Below are 16332 nucleotides of genomic sequence, written 5' to 3'. Positions count from 1 at the left end.
ATCCTCGTCATCATCGCTGCCGTACGAAGCATCACCGCTAGAGTTGCCTGCGTTAGCTTCGGCGCCAACGGCGGCGCTGGCGCGGTCGGCGTTGCCGCCACCGCGTTTCGCGCGGCGGGCAAAGTCCGCCAGGCGCCCAGCCGACAGGTCAACGGCAGTAGCAGCCTCAACCGCAGTGCTAGTGCCGGCAGTGGCGGCGCTGCCAACGGCAGTAGCAACTCCAACGCTTGTCGCGCTGCGGTACGGCTGCGGCTTATACATCACTCCGGCAGTAGCAGCAGCAGCAGCAGCTGCAGCAGCCGCCGAGGTCTGAGGCATTGACTCCTTCCGCAGCCACAGCAGCTGCTGCAACGATGTGCTCTCCTGCTGCCGCCGCCGCCGCCGCCGCCGCCGCCGCGCCAACTGTCGGCGGATGCGTTCGCGTGCGGCCGCCGCCGCCGCCGTCACCACGAGGTTACGCCGCAGCTCAATTGCCGCCCGCTCAAACGCGTCAGGCTCTTCACCGCTGCCGCCGCCGTTGCTGCTACTGCCGCTGCCGCCGCCGCCGCCAGCATTGCTACTGCCGTTATCCGGCTGTAGCAAGCCGCGTGCCCGCATGGCCTGATGAGCCAGGCAGTGTGCGATGCAGGACCTGCGGCCGCCGCAATGAAGGTGCAATGATACAAAATGATACGAAACACCACGATAGCTAGCAAATTGGTCAACGCCATCCGCGGCGACAGCACAGCAAAGAAGTTGACGGGTAGGGTGTGAGAACCAAACCCAAAATGTGCTGGGACACACACACTGGTGGCGGGGTGCACACGTATCCCTCTGCTCTCAGCCCTCAGCCATCTCACCAGACCCCGAAGTCGTTCTCGCACAGCCACAGCGGCCGCGACAGTGCGGGCGGCAGCGCCACGACACGCCCTCCTGCCCCCGCCCCTGCCCCCGCCCCTGCCCCTGCCGCCTGCTGCTGCTGCTGCTGCTGCTGCTGCTGCTGCTGCTGCTGCTGGTGATAAGCTCTGAGTGTGGGGCAAAAGTTGAAGTTGAAGTGCACACCGTAGAAGTCCAGTCAGTATCAAGGATCATTCAGGATGCAAGAAACACGCATTTCGTTCGGAGGTGTGCATCAGCAGTCAGTCAGGAAAGTCGGAGTGGGTTGGGGAGGCGGTACAAGGTGACAGCGTCACGCCACATAGACGAAACGCGACACGCACACGAGACCCAACACGTACACCACGCGACACCGGACACACGTAAAGAGCAAGGCACGCCACGACGCGTTTCGGCCTTGCCAGGGCCTCATCAGGTGGCTTTAGCGTGGAACGAGACACGCGGGCACGGTCAGGTCTATCGGCGCCCAGTGCATCGTCGGACGGAGTCGCCACGCTAGCACGCGTCACCACAACCCGATAGGAGTATAGCGAAGCCATGTGCCAAAGTCGGTGAAGCCGGCAGTGCCCAGTTTGGCGGGATGATCGCAAGGTTCGCCACCAGCGTGAGCAGATGCCTTAGTTAAGATGGAGTATATCTGTTCGTAAGCGGTATCATAGCGTTTAGTTAAATACCAAGTTGCGAAAGCACCCGCGAGCGAGTGAGTGCGTAATCTTTGAGCGGATATACAGTTTGCGGGGCTTTCGATTATAGTTAATACACCATGTCACATGTTGCAAATTTATAGCATTGCGGGATCTTCATGCGGGGTTTGCATCAGCGCGATCAAGTACGGAGACACCGAGAAACAGGGAGACAGAGCACGAGGGCTTGCATGATACTGTGATGCAGCGCGCATGCAATAAGTCACACGCCATGACTTACTGCTGCTGCTGCTGCTGCGCAACCCCACCATTGCGCAGAGGTCCCGCGGTGCGTCTGTCAAACGGCAACCACCAATTCAGTTACAGTAACTGAGTTGGTAGGGATGGTGCCGCGTGACAAGACAGCACCACCCACTACCAGAGCGTTAATGAATACTGATAACCGTTACGTAGCAAGAAGGCACAATGCGGGTTCATAGGCAAGCCGACCCAGCACACTGTGCGAAGTGCAGGTACATAGGCAAGCCGGGCATAACACACTTGCCGACCATTGCACTGGTTGAGTTACGGAGTGGCCCCATGATGCACAATGGGGTGAAGAGTTGAATACCGGAGAGTGCAACCGAGCGCTCAGGCTGGTGCAAAACGGAGATTGCAGCAAACACGCAAGGTAGCAGCCATGGGCCGCATACCCTGGTGTTGCATGCTCGTGTAGAAAGTTGATCGGGGAAACGGGGTGTGAGGGAGTCTTATGCCCTGGTGCGCGTGCAAGTGCCCATGCGAAAAACCCGTTCGGACCAGGGGTGGAAGCCCCGTGAAGTCCTACGCGCTCATCGATGCAACCACCAAGCTCCCTCGTTCAGGGTGGCACACCAACTGCAAAGAGGGGTGAGTCTGCTGCTGGTGATAAGCTCTGAGTGTGGGGCAAAAGTTGAAGTTGAAGTGCACACCGTAGAAGTCCAGTCAGTATCAAGGATCATTCAGGATGCAAGAAACACGCATTTCGTTCGGAGGTGTGCATCAGCAGTCAGTCAGGAAAGTCGGAGTGGGTTGGGGAGGCGGTACAAGGTGACAGCGTCACGCCACATAGACGAAACGCGACACGCACACGAGACCCAACACGTACACCACGCGACACCGGACACACGTAAAGAGCAAGGCACGCCACGACGCGTTTCGGCCTTGCCAGGGCCTCATCAGGTGGCTTTAGCGTGGAACGAGACACGCGGGCACGGTCAGGTCTATCGGCGCCCAGTGCATCGTCGGACGGAGTCGCCACGCTAGCACGCGTCACCACAACCCGATAGGAGTATAGCGAAGCCATGTGCCAAAGTCGGTGAAGCCGGCAGTGCCCAGTTTGGCGGGATGATCGCAAGGTTCGCCACCAGCGTGAGCAGATGCCTTAGTTAAGATGGAGTATATCTGTTCGTAAGCGGTATCATAGCGTTTAGTTAAATACGAAGTTGCGAAAGCACCCGCGAGCGAGTGAGTGCGTAATCTTTGAGCGGATATACAGTTTGCGGGGCTTTCGATTATAGTTAATACACCATGTCACATGTTGCAAATTTATAGCATTGCGGGATCTTCATGCGGGGTTTGCATCAGCGCGATCAAGTACGGAGACACCGAGAAACAGGGAGACAGAGCACGAGGGCTTGCATGATACTGTGATGCAGCGCGCATGCAATAAGTCACACGCCATGACTTACTGCTGCTGCTGCTGCTGCTGCTGCTGCTGTAGCCCCGCCGGTGCGGGTGCCAGCAGGTCCAGGCACCCGTACGTGAGCACGGCGCGCAGCAGCGCGTGCCGACACGGCTCGCCCGCGGCCCGCCGGCCGCAGGCCCCCGCCGCCGCCGCCCCTGCCACCGCACTAGCCCCAGTGGCACCAGCAGTAGCACCACCACCACCACCACCACCACCAGCACCACCAGCACCAGCAGCAGCAGTAGCACCACCAGGCGCCCGGGCACCCGCCAGGTCCCGTACGGCGGCGGCGGCGGCGTAGGCCCGCCCCGCCGCCGCCGCCAGCAGGGGCCGGCGCGCCAGTCGGGCGGGCGGCACGTGGCTGAGGCAGCCCACCACCAGCAGCAGCCCCAGCAGCGCCCGGCACAGCAACTCCTGGGGGCGTGCGGGGTGTGGGGGTGGTGGGGGTGTGGTGATGGTGATGGTGGCGACACAGGAGAGACCATCCCCGTGGGCAACTCCTGCCACCCCCCGCCACTGCCCCGCTGCCCCGCTGCCCCACGAACCCACCACCCCGCCCGCCCCGCCACTGCCCCGCCGCACCTGTGCCCGGCCGTGCCGCTCCCCCGCCGCCTCCTCCTCCGCCGCCAGCCGCAGCAGCCGTGGCCAGCCCTCCGCCGCCTCCACCACCGCCGCCGTCAGCATCCCCGGCACCAGCGCCTCCAGCGCCGCCTCCGCCGCCGCCACCGACAGCCGCAGTCCCTCCGGCCCCTCCACCTCCTCGCCGCCGTCGCCGCAACCCTCGCCATCCTCTCCACCGCCGCTCCAATCACCACCACAGCCAGGGCTCATAGCGGCTGCAGGCGGCCGGGCCTGGGCCGGCAGCAGCGCCGCCGCCGCCGCGGCCACCGCCGGCGGCGCCCTAGTAACATAGGTCCGAAACACATGTGCCATGCTGGACTCCTCCTGCGCCATCCACCGCCTCAGCGCCGCCACCTCCTCCGACAACAGCGCCGCTCGCGCGCCGGTACCGCTGGCGGTCCCGGCTGTGGCGTGCGCTGCTTCTGCTGCTGCTGGCGGCGCCCCTGCTACTGCTGCTGCTACTGCCGGTGCAGCTGCTGGTGCTACAGCCGGCTGCTGCTGCCCCCGCCGTGACCGGGGTGGCATCTCCCACAGGCAGCGGAAGGTCACGAGCCGCATGGCTGCCTCCACGCCATCAGCGGCGGCGGCGGCGGCGCTACTGCCGCCGCCGCCACCGTTGCGGCTGCTGTTGCCGGCGGCAGTGGCAGTAGCACTACCAGCAGCAGCGGCAGTAGCACCACCAGTGGCAGAAGCGGCAGTAGCAGCAGCAGCAAACGGCTGCCTCTCCAACAATTCCACGGAGGCGGCGGCGCACTGCGCCAACCGCTGCAACCGCCGCTCGCTCCACCTCCACGACTGCCGCTGCTTCCCTTCGACGCAAGCATCTACACCTGCATCCGCGGGGTCGGGACCCGGATCCTGGATCCCGAGCTCCCCCACCAGCGTCTCCAAGTCGGCACGCACACGCCGCCAAATCAGCTCCTCATTTGCCCGCGCCGTCGCCTCCTCGCCGTCCGCCTCGTCCTCGTCCTCCACCTCATCGGATCCGGATCCGAGCACGTGCTCCTCCTCCTCCTCCAGGTCGTGGCTGGAGGCCTCTGACGGAGGTCCGGATCCAAAACCAAAAAGGCTGCCGGAATCCAGGTCTAAATCCAGATTCAGGTCGCCGTCGCTGCATTGGGTGGCGTAATCCACCGTGTCCTGCGAGTCCCCGCCGCTGCTGCCGCGCCTATCCCTCCTCCCGTCCCGCTCGCCCCCTTCCTTCGTTCCCGCACTTCTGCCCGCCGCTGCCGCCGCCTGCATCTCCGCCGCCGCCGCGGCCAGGGCAGGGTTCATCGCGATCTCCCCCTGCTCGAACGCCTCCGCCGCCAGCGTCAGCAGCGCCACCGCCGCCTCCGACCGCCGGTCCGCCGCCCGCAGCAGCCGCCGCAGCGCCGGCAGCGCTTCCAGGTAGGGAGCCTCATCCAGCTCCTGTTGCAGCAGTTCCTGCCGCCGCTGCTGCTCCTGCTGCTCCTGCGACCGCTCCCCTTCCCTCTCTCCCTGCTGCCGCCGCTCCCCGCCGTCAGGTACGGCGACGCCGTCGGCGGCGGCGGCGGCGCCGCCGGCGCCGCCGGAGGCCTTGCGCGCGCCGCGGCGCGCCGCCGCCGGCACCGCCGCCATGTTCGCCGCGACGGCGTCTGCGGAGTGCAGGTGTGTGGCCACCCAGTGCTGCGCGCACTCCAGGGAGCCGCGCAGGTCGGCGATCGCGCCGCCGAGCTCCTTCACCACACGGCCGCAGGTGCGGACCACCCAGGGATCGGCGTCAAGCGCCGGCGCGTCAAGCGACGGCGGCGGCGCGGTCGGCGGCGGCGGCGGAAGTGTGGCTGTGTATGGTGGTGCTGAGGTTGCAGCTGCTGGCGCTGGGGCTGGTGTGGTTGGTGATGGGGTAGGTGGGTTTACGACATCATTCACGTTGACGGACCACGGCTGCTGACCCTGGTGTGGGTGCGGGTATGGGTGCTGTGAAGTGCCATACGTGTAGCATTCTGCGGGGCCGTGGAACTGGAGGTGGGAGGCGATGGGCAGCATGGCGCTGCCAGGCGGCAGAGGGAAGCTGTTGCCGCCGCCGTGGCCGCCTGCGCTTCCCGCGCCCGGCGCCGCCGCCGGCGTCGCTGCCGCTGGCGGCCGCAGCTCGACAATCGCATCAGGGCCGCCGCCGGCGCCCTCAGGCGTCGCTGACGTCGTCGACGTCGGCGGCGGCCGCGGCGGCCGCGCGGCGTGCATCCGGATGGCGAGGGCTTGACAGCGCGGGTCCATCAGGGGGGGCACCGCGGTGCCGCCGGCGCTGTGTGCTGCAGCAGCCAAGTCGGCGTGCCCGCGGTAACCACCCCAGACGGCGAGCCCGAGCAAGCGCCTTACCATGCGGTCAGCCTCCCCGTCGGAAAGCTCGGCGTGGCATTCCTCCAGGTTCGTGCGAAGAAAGTTTGCAAAGCGGATGGCGACTGCTTGGGTTTGTGCACCAATGACACTGGGCTCGCAGTAGCCCGCCGGCGCCAGGGCCTCTGCCTCGAGCAGCAGCCGCCTTCGTCGACGCTCTTGGAGCATCAACAAGCCGCTGATCGGCATTTCGCTGCGGGCCCTAAACTGGGATCGCTGGGCAAAGCGGTGTCGTCAGCTTACATTTCATCAAAAGCTTCAGTCCCATGAGCTAGCTAACATGTTTAAGTTAAGTGATAGAGGCAAACGATAACAGTGTTGGTGTGGTTTGGCAAAAAGGAATGCAGTTCGAAACGGCAGCAACCTTTGATCTTCACGAGTGCCCACAGCTTACACACGTTCAGACATTTAGAGCAGTGACATCAAACCTAATAGCAGCGAGGTGGATTTTCCGAAGCCCGGGAGCAATGTGGCCGATGGCGCCAATGTGGGCTGAGTCCAGCCAGCAGCTATTTTTGTTATACTGTCAGAGTTCCCTAAGCACGGTAAGGCTGTCTACAGGGTAGCACGTAGCCGCGTGTGAACAACGAAGGCTAAGGCCAGCCGCGGCAGGCTTCGGCACGCGCGCAAGTTGACACGCCGTGCTTCACCTGCTGCTGTCCATCGACTGTGTCTAGTCTCGCCTTTGTTCCGTGGTCCCGAGTTTCTGACTGGAGGCCGGAACGTTTGACTTGCTAATCATAACTCAACCCGGGCAACCGGTACGACATGCGTTCCTGACATTGGCACGACACTGCCCTGGTTAGCCCTGGCCCGTGGCCCTGGCCCCTGGCAAGCTGATTTCCGCTGCCTTAGGCGAAACGCGGATACTTTACCCAAAATAGAAATTTCATAGATTGTCGGGGTTGCCATCAACTGCTTTCCTGCGTATCGGACTACTTCTGTCAATTTGACAGCTACCTTGCTCTATTGCACATTCGTATCTTGGCCCATGCCCGTGTGCCCTCAAACGACACCAACCAAGCGCCCAGCGTTGAAGTAGAACTTGTAAATAGCCATTGAAGTGACGCCCGGCTTTCGCGATGATTGGGCGCAAGAAACTTCGAATTTGTGTCTTGCAATCATCTATTGAAAACACCAAAGGAGCTATCAGCGAAGTCGATCCTTACAAGAAGGTAAGCGAACGATTTCAGGGCACCTGGCGTCGCTCCCTTCGCCTTTCGTCGCATTGTGCATGAATTACGCTGCTCAAGTATCTAGACCAGGTCGCTTTGGCCGGGTCGTCATGTGGTTTGCCATCCGCGCCCGACACCCCCGCGAACACCTTCCGAAGGGGCCCTGAGTGTACACCTGGCTATCCATAGACTATAAGAAGCCGCCAGTAGAGTGATGGCTTAAGCGGGGATTGCTCGGCCAGCCCAACATGACCCCCCCGGCCCACGCAACCTCCGATCCAAGAGCCAGCGCGACGCCGAGCGCTATACCATACCCAGCGGCGCATAGCTGCACACGAAATCCCCCCGCGCCAAACCCGTTCCCCCGCCCCCGCCCCGTGTTTACGCCACATGCCACCCCACACGGCGTAGCCGCGTAGGCACTGCCCCTGCCCCGGGCACTGTCACTGTCTTGCCAAGCTGCACACACGGCGCACCCGAGGGACAGGGGCTGCACACCGTACGATCGGCTGTGCATTCGCGGGCGCCCCACCCTCAGCCTTTCGTGTTTTCCCCGCGGCATATCCCCATCCCTACCCGTGCCCCATGCGCCAACCCACTCTTTTTATCATTTTCCTGCTCATCCTGCCCTCTCACTCATTCAATCACTCACTCACTCGCTCGCTCGCTCCCTCACTCGCAGCCCGAGGTGTACGATAAGGATGGCGAGTTCGAGTGGCACACGGCCTACATAGGCAAGTGGCCGGCCTGGGTCGTGGTGCTGCTGGGGGCGTGTGGCCATATGCAGGCGTGGCCGGGTCTCTCACCTACACATGCACATGCTCATGCGCATGCGCATGCAATGATGCACGGCCAGCCCGTGTGCGTGTTTGTCGACCGCGTGTCCCCGCGCGGCTGTCCGCATCCCCGGCAGCACACTTTTCTGTCGTACTTCGTAGAAAACCTGCCAGCAACCCCTAACAACACAACCTCTCAACGGCGCCGCTGCCAACACACCGCTAAAAACAGGCAAGGCCACGTCTGCGGCTCAGCTGGTGGCGCTGGCGGCTGTACGGCCGCCGTACGACGTGTACCTCAACCTGTGTGACGGCGCCTGGGATGAGGACCGGGCGGGGCGGGACGTGGTGGAGGCGCTGGAGCGGTGAGGGAGAAGAGGGGGAGGGGGGAGAAAGGGAGGGGAGAAAAAGCGTGTGTGTATCGTGTCACCAAAGCACAAAGGGTGTGTGGTGTGTATGTGTTTTTGGGGGGGGGGGAAGGCGTGTCACACGGGGGGACGTAGAAGTGTGGGAAGCCGCTGGAGCGTGTAGAGGCGGGCAGGGCAGGGCAGGGCAGGGCAGGGCAGGGCAGGGCAGGGCAGGGCAGGGCAGGGCAGGGCAGGGCAGGGCAGGGCAGGGCAGGGCAGGGCAGGGCAGGGCAGGGCAGGGCAGGGCAGGGCAGGGCAGGGCAGGGCAGGGCAGGGCAGGGCAGGGCAGGGCAGGGCAGGGCAGGGCAGCACGGGCGAACGAGAGTGTCGGAGGAGGAAGTGGGGAGGGAACAGGGAAGGGCACGGAAGAGGGGCGGGGGTACGAGGTATTAAGCCGTCATCAAGCCCTGCGAGTGCGCTCGCTGCCTCATTGCCGTGCATGCCGTGCACAGGCTCAACCTGCCGTACACGGGCGCCAACCTGCCGTTCTACGAGCCCTCCAAGATCGAGATGAAGATGGCGGCGCAGTACTACGGCGTGCAGGTACGACACGCAGTGCTGCGTGTACTGTCGCGTGCATAGGCACGGCTGTGTGGATGGGTACGGCAGAGGGCGGATGTACGGCAGAGAGGGGGCACTGCACGGGTACTGGGAGCTGGGCTACTGCAGCTGGGGGGGGGGCGTGTGCGGCCACGTCAAACACACGTGCGTGTGTGTGACACCGCTGAGCGCCACACCCACACCTACAACGTCTCTGCCGCCTCGCTCCGCCTCCGCCGGCCCCCCACGACGGTCCACTGCTGCCGCCGTCGCCGCCCTCCATGGACTACTGCTGCTGCTGCTGCTGCTGCCTGCGCAGGTGCCGGCCTGGGTGCACATCGAGTCCGCCGAGGTGGGCCATGCGTCCGAGGGGAGGAGGGGACTAGGGTGGGTGGGCGGGTTGTAGATACCAGCCCAATGCAATAGAGCGAGGAGGAGGGCGTGGCCTATGCTTTGACAACGGAATGGCACTCGACAGTAGTCCCCATCCCCGATTGCACCGAGTTCCCAGCTTCCCAGCGAACCATCCCGCAAACCAGTACAGAGAAGGCGATGAGCTCTTTTAGGGGGGGAGGACAAAGGGGAGGACACGGGGGAGGACACGGGGGGCGGACTTGTGCTCTCTGACACACATGGTGTCGCCCCCTTGTGCTCCCCTCGACCACACGCTCGCACACACTGCATCGCATACGCTGTCTTTGAGCTTTGTGTTCCTTGTGCTCTTTTACACACACACACAATTGTTCCGTTTGATTTGATTTAACACGCACACACGCACACACACAGGATATGGAGGCTGGCCTGGCAGAAGTGCTGGCGCCGCCCTCCATGGGCGGACTGGGCTTCCCCCTTATTGTCAAACACCCCAGGTGGGTACGGGGCACGGAGAAAGCAGCAGGGGACACGGGACAGCAGCAGCGGGCAGGCCGGCGGCGGCCGGGCGGGGCGAGGGCGGAGGGGGGGGTTGCGGTTGCGGCGGTGTCTTGAGGCTGCGCGAACCTATCGCTCTCCACTGCGGTGCTCGACATGCTCGGCACCCAAGTCGACGTACGGCACTCAATCACCAACACACCAAACCCCCACCAAAAGTAGGTTCATCGGTAAGATAAAGATAATATGTTCCCAACGATGTGATGCCGTATACACGCACACAGCGGCTATGGTTCCGTCGGTATGACTAAGGACAGCAAGGTCACCAACGAGCAGCAGCTGCGGGAACAGGTGCGTGTGAATGGGGGTTTGTGGGCTTGTGTGTGTAAGGAGGGGGGATTACCTGGGGTGCTGTGGGGTTGGAGGGAGGCAGGTTGGGTATTGAGGCACACGCGCGTGGGGGACTGCAGACGAGTGGGGGGTCCGTAGCTAGCCCGTGCTTGCGGCAGGGGCCCGGGGCGCATTCTCCTCAAACCTGCGTGCCCCTGTGCGACACAACCGCCAACCGCCAACCGCCAACCGCCACGTCACCACAACCACAACCGCCATCAGGTATCACTACTGGTGCAGCAGTTCGGCGGCGCCCTCATTGAGGAGTTCATCAGCGGCCGCGAATTCACAGTCCTGGTAGTTGAAGAGCCGGCGGCGCCGCCGCCGGGATCCGCCGCCGCCGCCTGCATGGAGGCGGTGCATGGCGGCGCCGCCATGGCGGCGGCCGCAGCCGCCGCCAGCGGGGCCAATGGCGGCAGCGGCGGCGCCGCCACCGCCGATCAGGCGGCAGATGGGGCGACGGGCAGCGGGAGAGGGGCGGTTGGGGGTGTCAAGGACGCGGCGGCGAGTTTGGATCCGGATCTCAGCTCGTTCCGTGTTGTGGCCTACACGCCCGTGGAGTGCGCGTTCGGGCCAGGTGCGTAGGGAAGGCGGGGGGCCTATAGACGATGTAGCTGCCCCGGGGGTGGGAGGGACCGTGGTCCAGCCGGTGTCTTGCCACACGTTCAGTGCTGCATGTGCTCCGGATGCTTTTACACCCACACACCCACACCACCACCCGCCCACCTGTCCCCTTCCCCCGCTTCCCCAGGCGAGGACTTCAAGCACTTTGACCTCAAGTGGAACGACTACGAGTCGTTGTCCTGGCGGCCGTGTGCCGAGCCGTCGCTGGCGGACCGACTCAAGGTGCGGGGGGGGGGGGGAGAAGGGAGGAGAGGCGTGGGGAGCGTGCGGGGGAGTAGGGGAGTGTATGGGTGCATGGGCAATCCGGCAGTCAACAGGGGTTGACTCTGTGAGTGATTCGCTGCGCCAAGAATGGGCTGTCACGCGCCCTCACCCTCCCACCCACCCCCACGCCCCCGGCGTCACCGCGCGCAGGAGGCCGCACGCAACACCTTCATCGCCACTCGCGGCGTCAGCTACGGCAGGTGGGCGTGTGTGTGTGGAGCGTGCGCGTGTGTGTGTGTGTTGGGGGTGGGGATTGTAGATACCAGTCCAAACTAAGCCGAACCCAATGCAACAGAGCGAGGAGGAGGGGAAGGTGGTTTGGGGTTTGGGTGCCGTAGAGACCACGTGCTCATTTCACACACATCATCTCCTGCCATAGCGAGGCCAACCTATTCGAGCCACGTCAGAAGCGTCCAATGCACCTCCGCATCCCTCCCGCATCCCGCCGCATCCCTCCGCATCCCGCCGCACCTCTCTACATCCCTCCCGCATCCCTCCAATCCCTCCCCGATCCCTCCGCACCTGTGGGAAAACTACCCAACATGCAATGCCGCCGCGCCCCCCAGGTGTGACTTCCGTGTGGACGGCGCCACCGGCGAGATCCACCTGCTGGAGATCAACCCCAACTGCGGCGTGCTGTACCCGCCCGGGCTGCACGGCTCGGCAGGTGTGTGTACGGGGCTGGGTGTGTGTAGGTGGGTGGGTGAGTGTGTGCGTGTAGGTGGGTGTAAGGGTGTGTGTAAGGGTGTGCATGTGTGTGTATGCATGCACAGTTGACGTGTTGGAAAGTGGACGGGGCCACTTTGCTAGCGCAGCACACGATTGCATACGTCGTTACACGGCTTTGACGCTTGACGGCCCGCAGCTCACAGATCTCGGTACTGTAAGTATCATTAAGCTTATTCCTGGAACTATTCGCTGGAACTATCCCAGTTCTTGCTTACCAATTTCATTTGTGCCGTTACCCACAGACTACATTATGAGCCTGGACCCCGCACATGACCACCTCGCCTTCATCCGCACCATTGTCGCTGCCGCCCTGGAGCGACACCGCCTCAAACAGCGCAAGGTGCGCCCAGCCTTCTTCCGCCGCCGGCCGGTCGTGGCGGCGGCAGCTGCGCCGGCGGCGGCGCCGGCGGCTTCTGCGGCGGCGGCGGCAGCGCCGGTTGCGGCAGCGGCGGCGCCGGTGGCAGCAGCGCAGGCAAATAGGCATGCCAACGGCAACGGCAGCAGCAGCAGCAGCAGCGACTGTGGCAATGGGCATGCTGAGGCGACAACGGCAACGGAGGGGGCGGCGGCGATGGAGGGGGCGGTGGCGGCGGGTGGGGAGGCGGCGGCGGCGGCGGAGCAGCGCGCCGGCTCCGGCGGCGGCGCGGGGGGCTGGGGCCTGCGGGCTGTGATGCCCATCAAGGTGAGGCGGCACGTGGGTGCTAGTTAGAGAAGAATTATGAATACCAGCCCAAACGAAAGCAAGCCAAACTAAACTAGCGGAGCACAGCAGGCAGAGTGAGAGCAGGACGCGAGGCACGGCCTTGCGTGCTTCGACCGGACGCGTGTGCTGGCGCCTGGCGGCCGCCGCTTCGCCAAGCACTGTGGGGATCGAACAGTGGTACGGTGCTGCGGACGAGCCCACCATGGCGCCCGCCGCACACATGCACAGCGTCTCCCGTGTGCAAAGCAAGCAACACACACATACATGTACACACATGATGTCGACCCTTTCATCGTGTGCTTTCTTAACACACGTGCACACACACGCTCGCCTTGTTTCCCCACCAACACACACACACACTGTCTTTGCGCAACGTTTTCCTTGTGCTCTTTAACACACTGTCTTTGCGCTTTGTTTTCCTTGTGCTATTTAGCACACACACACACACACACACACACACACACGCCCCTACCTGCAGGCGGGGGAGGTGGTCCAACGCAACGAGCAGCGCAAGCACGTGCTGGCCTCTCGGGGCTTCGTGCAGCGCTGCTGGCCCGAGGGCTGCCGGCAGCGGGAGTGGTTCGACGGGTACGCCTACCCGCTCAACGACGACGTGAGTGTCTGTGTGGATGGGTTGATTGGTCGCGCGTACCTTGCAATCACATGCACGCTTCCCCCAAGGCCGTCAGAGGCAATCGCACTGACGTCGCGCCAACACCTCCTCACCTTCGCCCTGTCTGCCGCCTGAACCCGCCTGCCCTGCTGCTACACACGCCACCCCGTTTGCTTTCCCAACACGCCACCCCATTACACACACCTCACACACATGCACACACCGTCTAAGCAGGCTCCACTTTGTTGTGTTTATATCACACACACATAATACTTCTCCTTGCGCTGCGTAACACGCACACACACATGCCGACGACCACCCATCTGCGCCCCATTCCGCCTGTGTCGCTCATGCCACCTCCGTCTTCGCGTCAGCTTGTACCTACCTCTTTCTCTTTCTTTCACTACTAACTCTTTCTTGGGGCTGGGGCTGGGCTGGGCTGTGTGTCTTAGTTTTTGCCCTACCTCGCCGCCCTCGCCATTCCTCCTCGCCGCTGACACTGACCTGTGCTATCCTTCGCCTGTGCCTCACCGTTTCGCCCTTTGCTTGTAGGTGAGTTCGGCTACGATCAGCGGGCGGGCTACTCGGGTTAGGAGTGCCTGGGAACGTTGTAGGACACTCGCATGGGCTTGCACCCTTGGGATCGTGTGGACACTAATCCCCACCCAAGGTTAGGTAGATGGGCGTAACAGGTGCTTCGGGTAAGTATGGTCTCGGCTCGGCAGGTCGGTCGGCTGCGGTAAGTATACTCTGAAGGTAATCCGCGGCCGTAATTCTGCATCGCATACACTGTCCTACGCGTAATGTTTTCCTTGTGCTCTTTAACACACACACACACACACACACACACACACACGCACACACACACACACACACACACACACACACACACACACACACACACACACACACGCGCATACACGCTCTCCGCCCCCGCCGCAGGTGTGGGTGACCTGGTCCGACGACCCGGGCGACTGGCTGCCGCTCAACCACTCGTGCGACCCCAACACCTGGCTCCAGGGGCTGGACGCAGTGGCGAGGCGGGACATCGCGCCGGGTGCGGGACATGGCAGGGGGGGGAGAGGGGGGAGAGGGAGGGGGGGTGGGGGTCAGAGGGACAGAGGGAGAGGGAGAGAGGGAGACAGAGCCCCCTGCGGGCGTGTGTTATGGCACACGCATGCGGGATGCGGGATGGGCCCAGCTGCCAGGGACGCGCTGGGCTTCCCGCACGGCTCCCCTCAGCCACTGCCCTCTGTCCCGCCCAGCCGCCCTGTCATGCCCCCGGCATTCTGACTACCGTGGCCACTGTCTCCTCTCCTTCGTGAAATTACACCGTTCTCCATGAACGGCTTCTCCCCTCCATGCCACCTCAGTGCCCCTGCGCCAGCCGCTCCGCCACCACCCCCACATCGGTTAACCAGCCACCGCTCACCGCATCCCCCTCCGTCCTCCCTCCTCCCCACCTCCCCCTCCTCCCCACCTCCCCACCTCCCCCTCCCCCCCACCTCCCCACCCCACCCCGCAGGTGAGCAGATCACCATCGACTACGCCACCTTCTGTACGGAGCACATGGCCGCCTTCGACTGCTGCTGCGGCGCCGCCACCTGCCGCGGCCGCGTCAGCGGTGCCGACCACCTGGCGGACTGGGTGGGGCGCGTGTACGGACACCACGTGAGTGCGGTAGTGGCCGGGTGGGGATGTGAATACCAGCCCAACCCCCATTCCATGCACGCAGGCAAAACACACACGGCGCGCACAGCCCACATCCGATTATGCCCCCCCCCCCCAAAACACCAACACACACACACACACACACACACACACACACACACACACACATACCAATTTGCTGCATCGCATACACTGTCTTTGCGCAATGTTTTCCTTGTGCTCTTTAACACACACCAATTTTCCTTGTGCTCTTTAAACACACACCAATTTGTGCTCTCTGACACACCAACGCAGGTAAGCGGCTACGTGGCGGCGAAGAGGCGGGCGGCGGGCAAGCAGCCACAGGCAGGTGCCGCCACCAGTGCCACCGCTGCCGCCGGCGGGCCACACGGCAGCGCCGCCAGGAGGGATGCGTGGCTTGGCAAAAGGACAAAGCACTGAGGAGGTTGGAAGCTTGAGGAGGAAGATGCGAGGGCAGCAGCAAAAGGAGCGGCTGCAGGAGGGTCAGCAGCGGGGGCACACGCGGCGCTTTGGAGGTGTGGGGATGTGTGGACACGCCCCGCCGTGGCGTGGGCCGGCGACACGCGGGGGGCGCTGATGCTACCCCTCGACTTGGAGGCGGCCGCGCGGCCGACGCTGCGGGGAGCAGGAGACGCATGGCGGGCGGTGTGGCTTGAGGCCGGCTTCCTAGTTTCAGTGCATGAGTGCCTGTGACTTCAAGGTGCAACAGGGTGTGTGTGGAGAACGTTGTAGCGTGCATGAGCGCACAACACGTGTTATGCAGATATCAGTGGTGTAGTCAGGAGTGGGTGGGTACCCCGCATGCGAACAGCTTGCGCCCGGGTGGCTAACGTGGGACAGGGTGTGATGCATCGCAAGCAGATACCGTAACATCTTTTTGTATTTTTACATTTTAATCATTGCCACATTATAGGATGCGTGCCTGGTTCCATGTTGGCGCTTTTGCTTTGAGCACGTCTCATGTCTGGCTTTTTATCTATCTGTCCCAGCTGGGCTTGCAGGTGCATGCGTGGTGGTGTGTGCACACTTGCACTGTTGCTCCCGAGACAGCTTGTGCGGTGAAGCCTGCGGCCCAGTGGTGCTGACATCTGAGCCTGCCGCGTTACGCAACTCCGTATGGGAGCTAACAGGAGCAGAAATGTGCCCCTTATAAGGGAGACACGATAGGGCTGATGATAGCACAGTGCTAGGGTCACCCCCGGCCCAGGCCTCTTGCCGGGCCTAGGGGCTTCATGAGGAGGAAGGCACGCAGACGAACGTGCACCACCTTGTAACTCCGCACACATGCGGTACGTCCCAGCCGGCCCCAGCACCTACCGACAGTGTCTGCAGCGGACTTGGCTTGTGA

General features: G+C 63.4%; 3 protein-coding genes across 4 annotated transcripts in view; 1 reads left to right on the top strand and 2 right to left on the bottom strand.

Moving 5' to 3' along the window:
- The window catches only part of CHLRE_08g359567v5 (uncharacterized protein), an 8503-nt gene extending 6937 nt beyond the window's left edge, over nt 1-1566 (bottom strand). For both annotated transcript variants that reach the window (XM_043064787.1, XM_043064788.1), the window contains exons 1-3: nt 1157-1566; nt 840-1004; nt 1-631 (exon numbers count right to left, since the gene is read on the bottom strand). The exon at nt 1-631 is cut by the window's left edge and continues 1158 nt beyond it. In XM_043064787.1, the coding sequence (XP_042921788.1) occupies nt 1-631; nt 840-1004; nt 1157-1179 (819 nt within the window). In that variant the 5' untranslated portion in view covers nt 1180-1566. The remainder of the gene's footprint in view (nt 632-839; nt 1005-1156) is intronic.
- Nucleotides 1567-1614: 48 nt separating this feature from the next.
- Nucleotides 1615-6486, bottom strand: CHLRE_08g359550v5 (uncharacterized protein). Its single transcript, XM_043064786.1, has 2 exons — nt 3808-6486; nt 1615-3639 (listed from the first exon to the last, which is right to left on the bottom strand). Exons 1-2 carry the CDS (start codon nt 6184-6186, stop codon nt 3226-3228), a joined length of 2793 nt encoding a protein of 930 aa, XP_042921787.1. The 5' UTR covers nt 6187-6486; the 3' UTR covers nt 1615-3225.
- Nucleotides 6487-6966: 480 nt separating this feature from the next.
- CHLRE_08g359500v5 (uncharacterized protein) lies at nt 6967-16270 on the top strand. The gene is made up of 16 exons (XM_043064785.1): nt 6967-7376; nt 8059-8110; nt 8385-8517; nt 9012-9102; nt 9419-9451; nt 9886-9968; nt 10254-10320; nt 10582-10936; nt 11111-11205; nt 11398-11447; nt 11814-11914; nt 12219-12658; nt 13158-13292; nt 14235-14349; nt 14818-14963; nt 15258-16270. The coding sequence occupies exons 1-16, from the start codon at nt 7284-7286 to the stop codon at nt 15402-15404; spliced, it is 2136 nt and encodes a 711-aa protein (XP_042921786.1). The 5' UTR covers nt 6967-7283; the 3' UTR covers nt 15405-16270.
- The last annotated feature ends 62 nt before the right edge of the window (nt 16271-16332 follow it).

The sequence above is a fragment of the Chlamydomonas reinhardtii genome, chromosome 8 (assembly GCF_000002595.2).
Source record: "Chlamydomonas reinhardtii strain CC-503 cw92 mt+ chromosome 8, whole genome shotgun sequence".
Taxonomy (NCBI): domain Eukaryota; kingdom Viridiplantae; phylum Chlorophyta; class Chlorophyceae; order Chlamydomonadales; family Chlamydomonadaceae; genus Chlamydomonas; species Chlamydomonas reinhardtii.
Note: the sequence above shows the minus strand (reverse complement) of the source record. Positions and strands in the feature narration are given on the sequence as shown.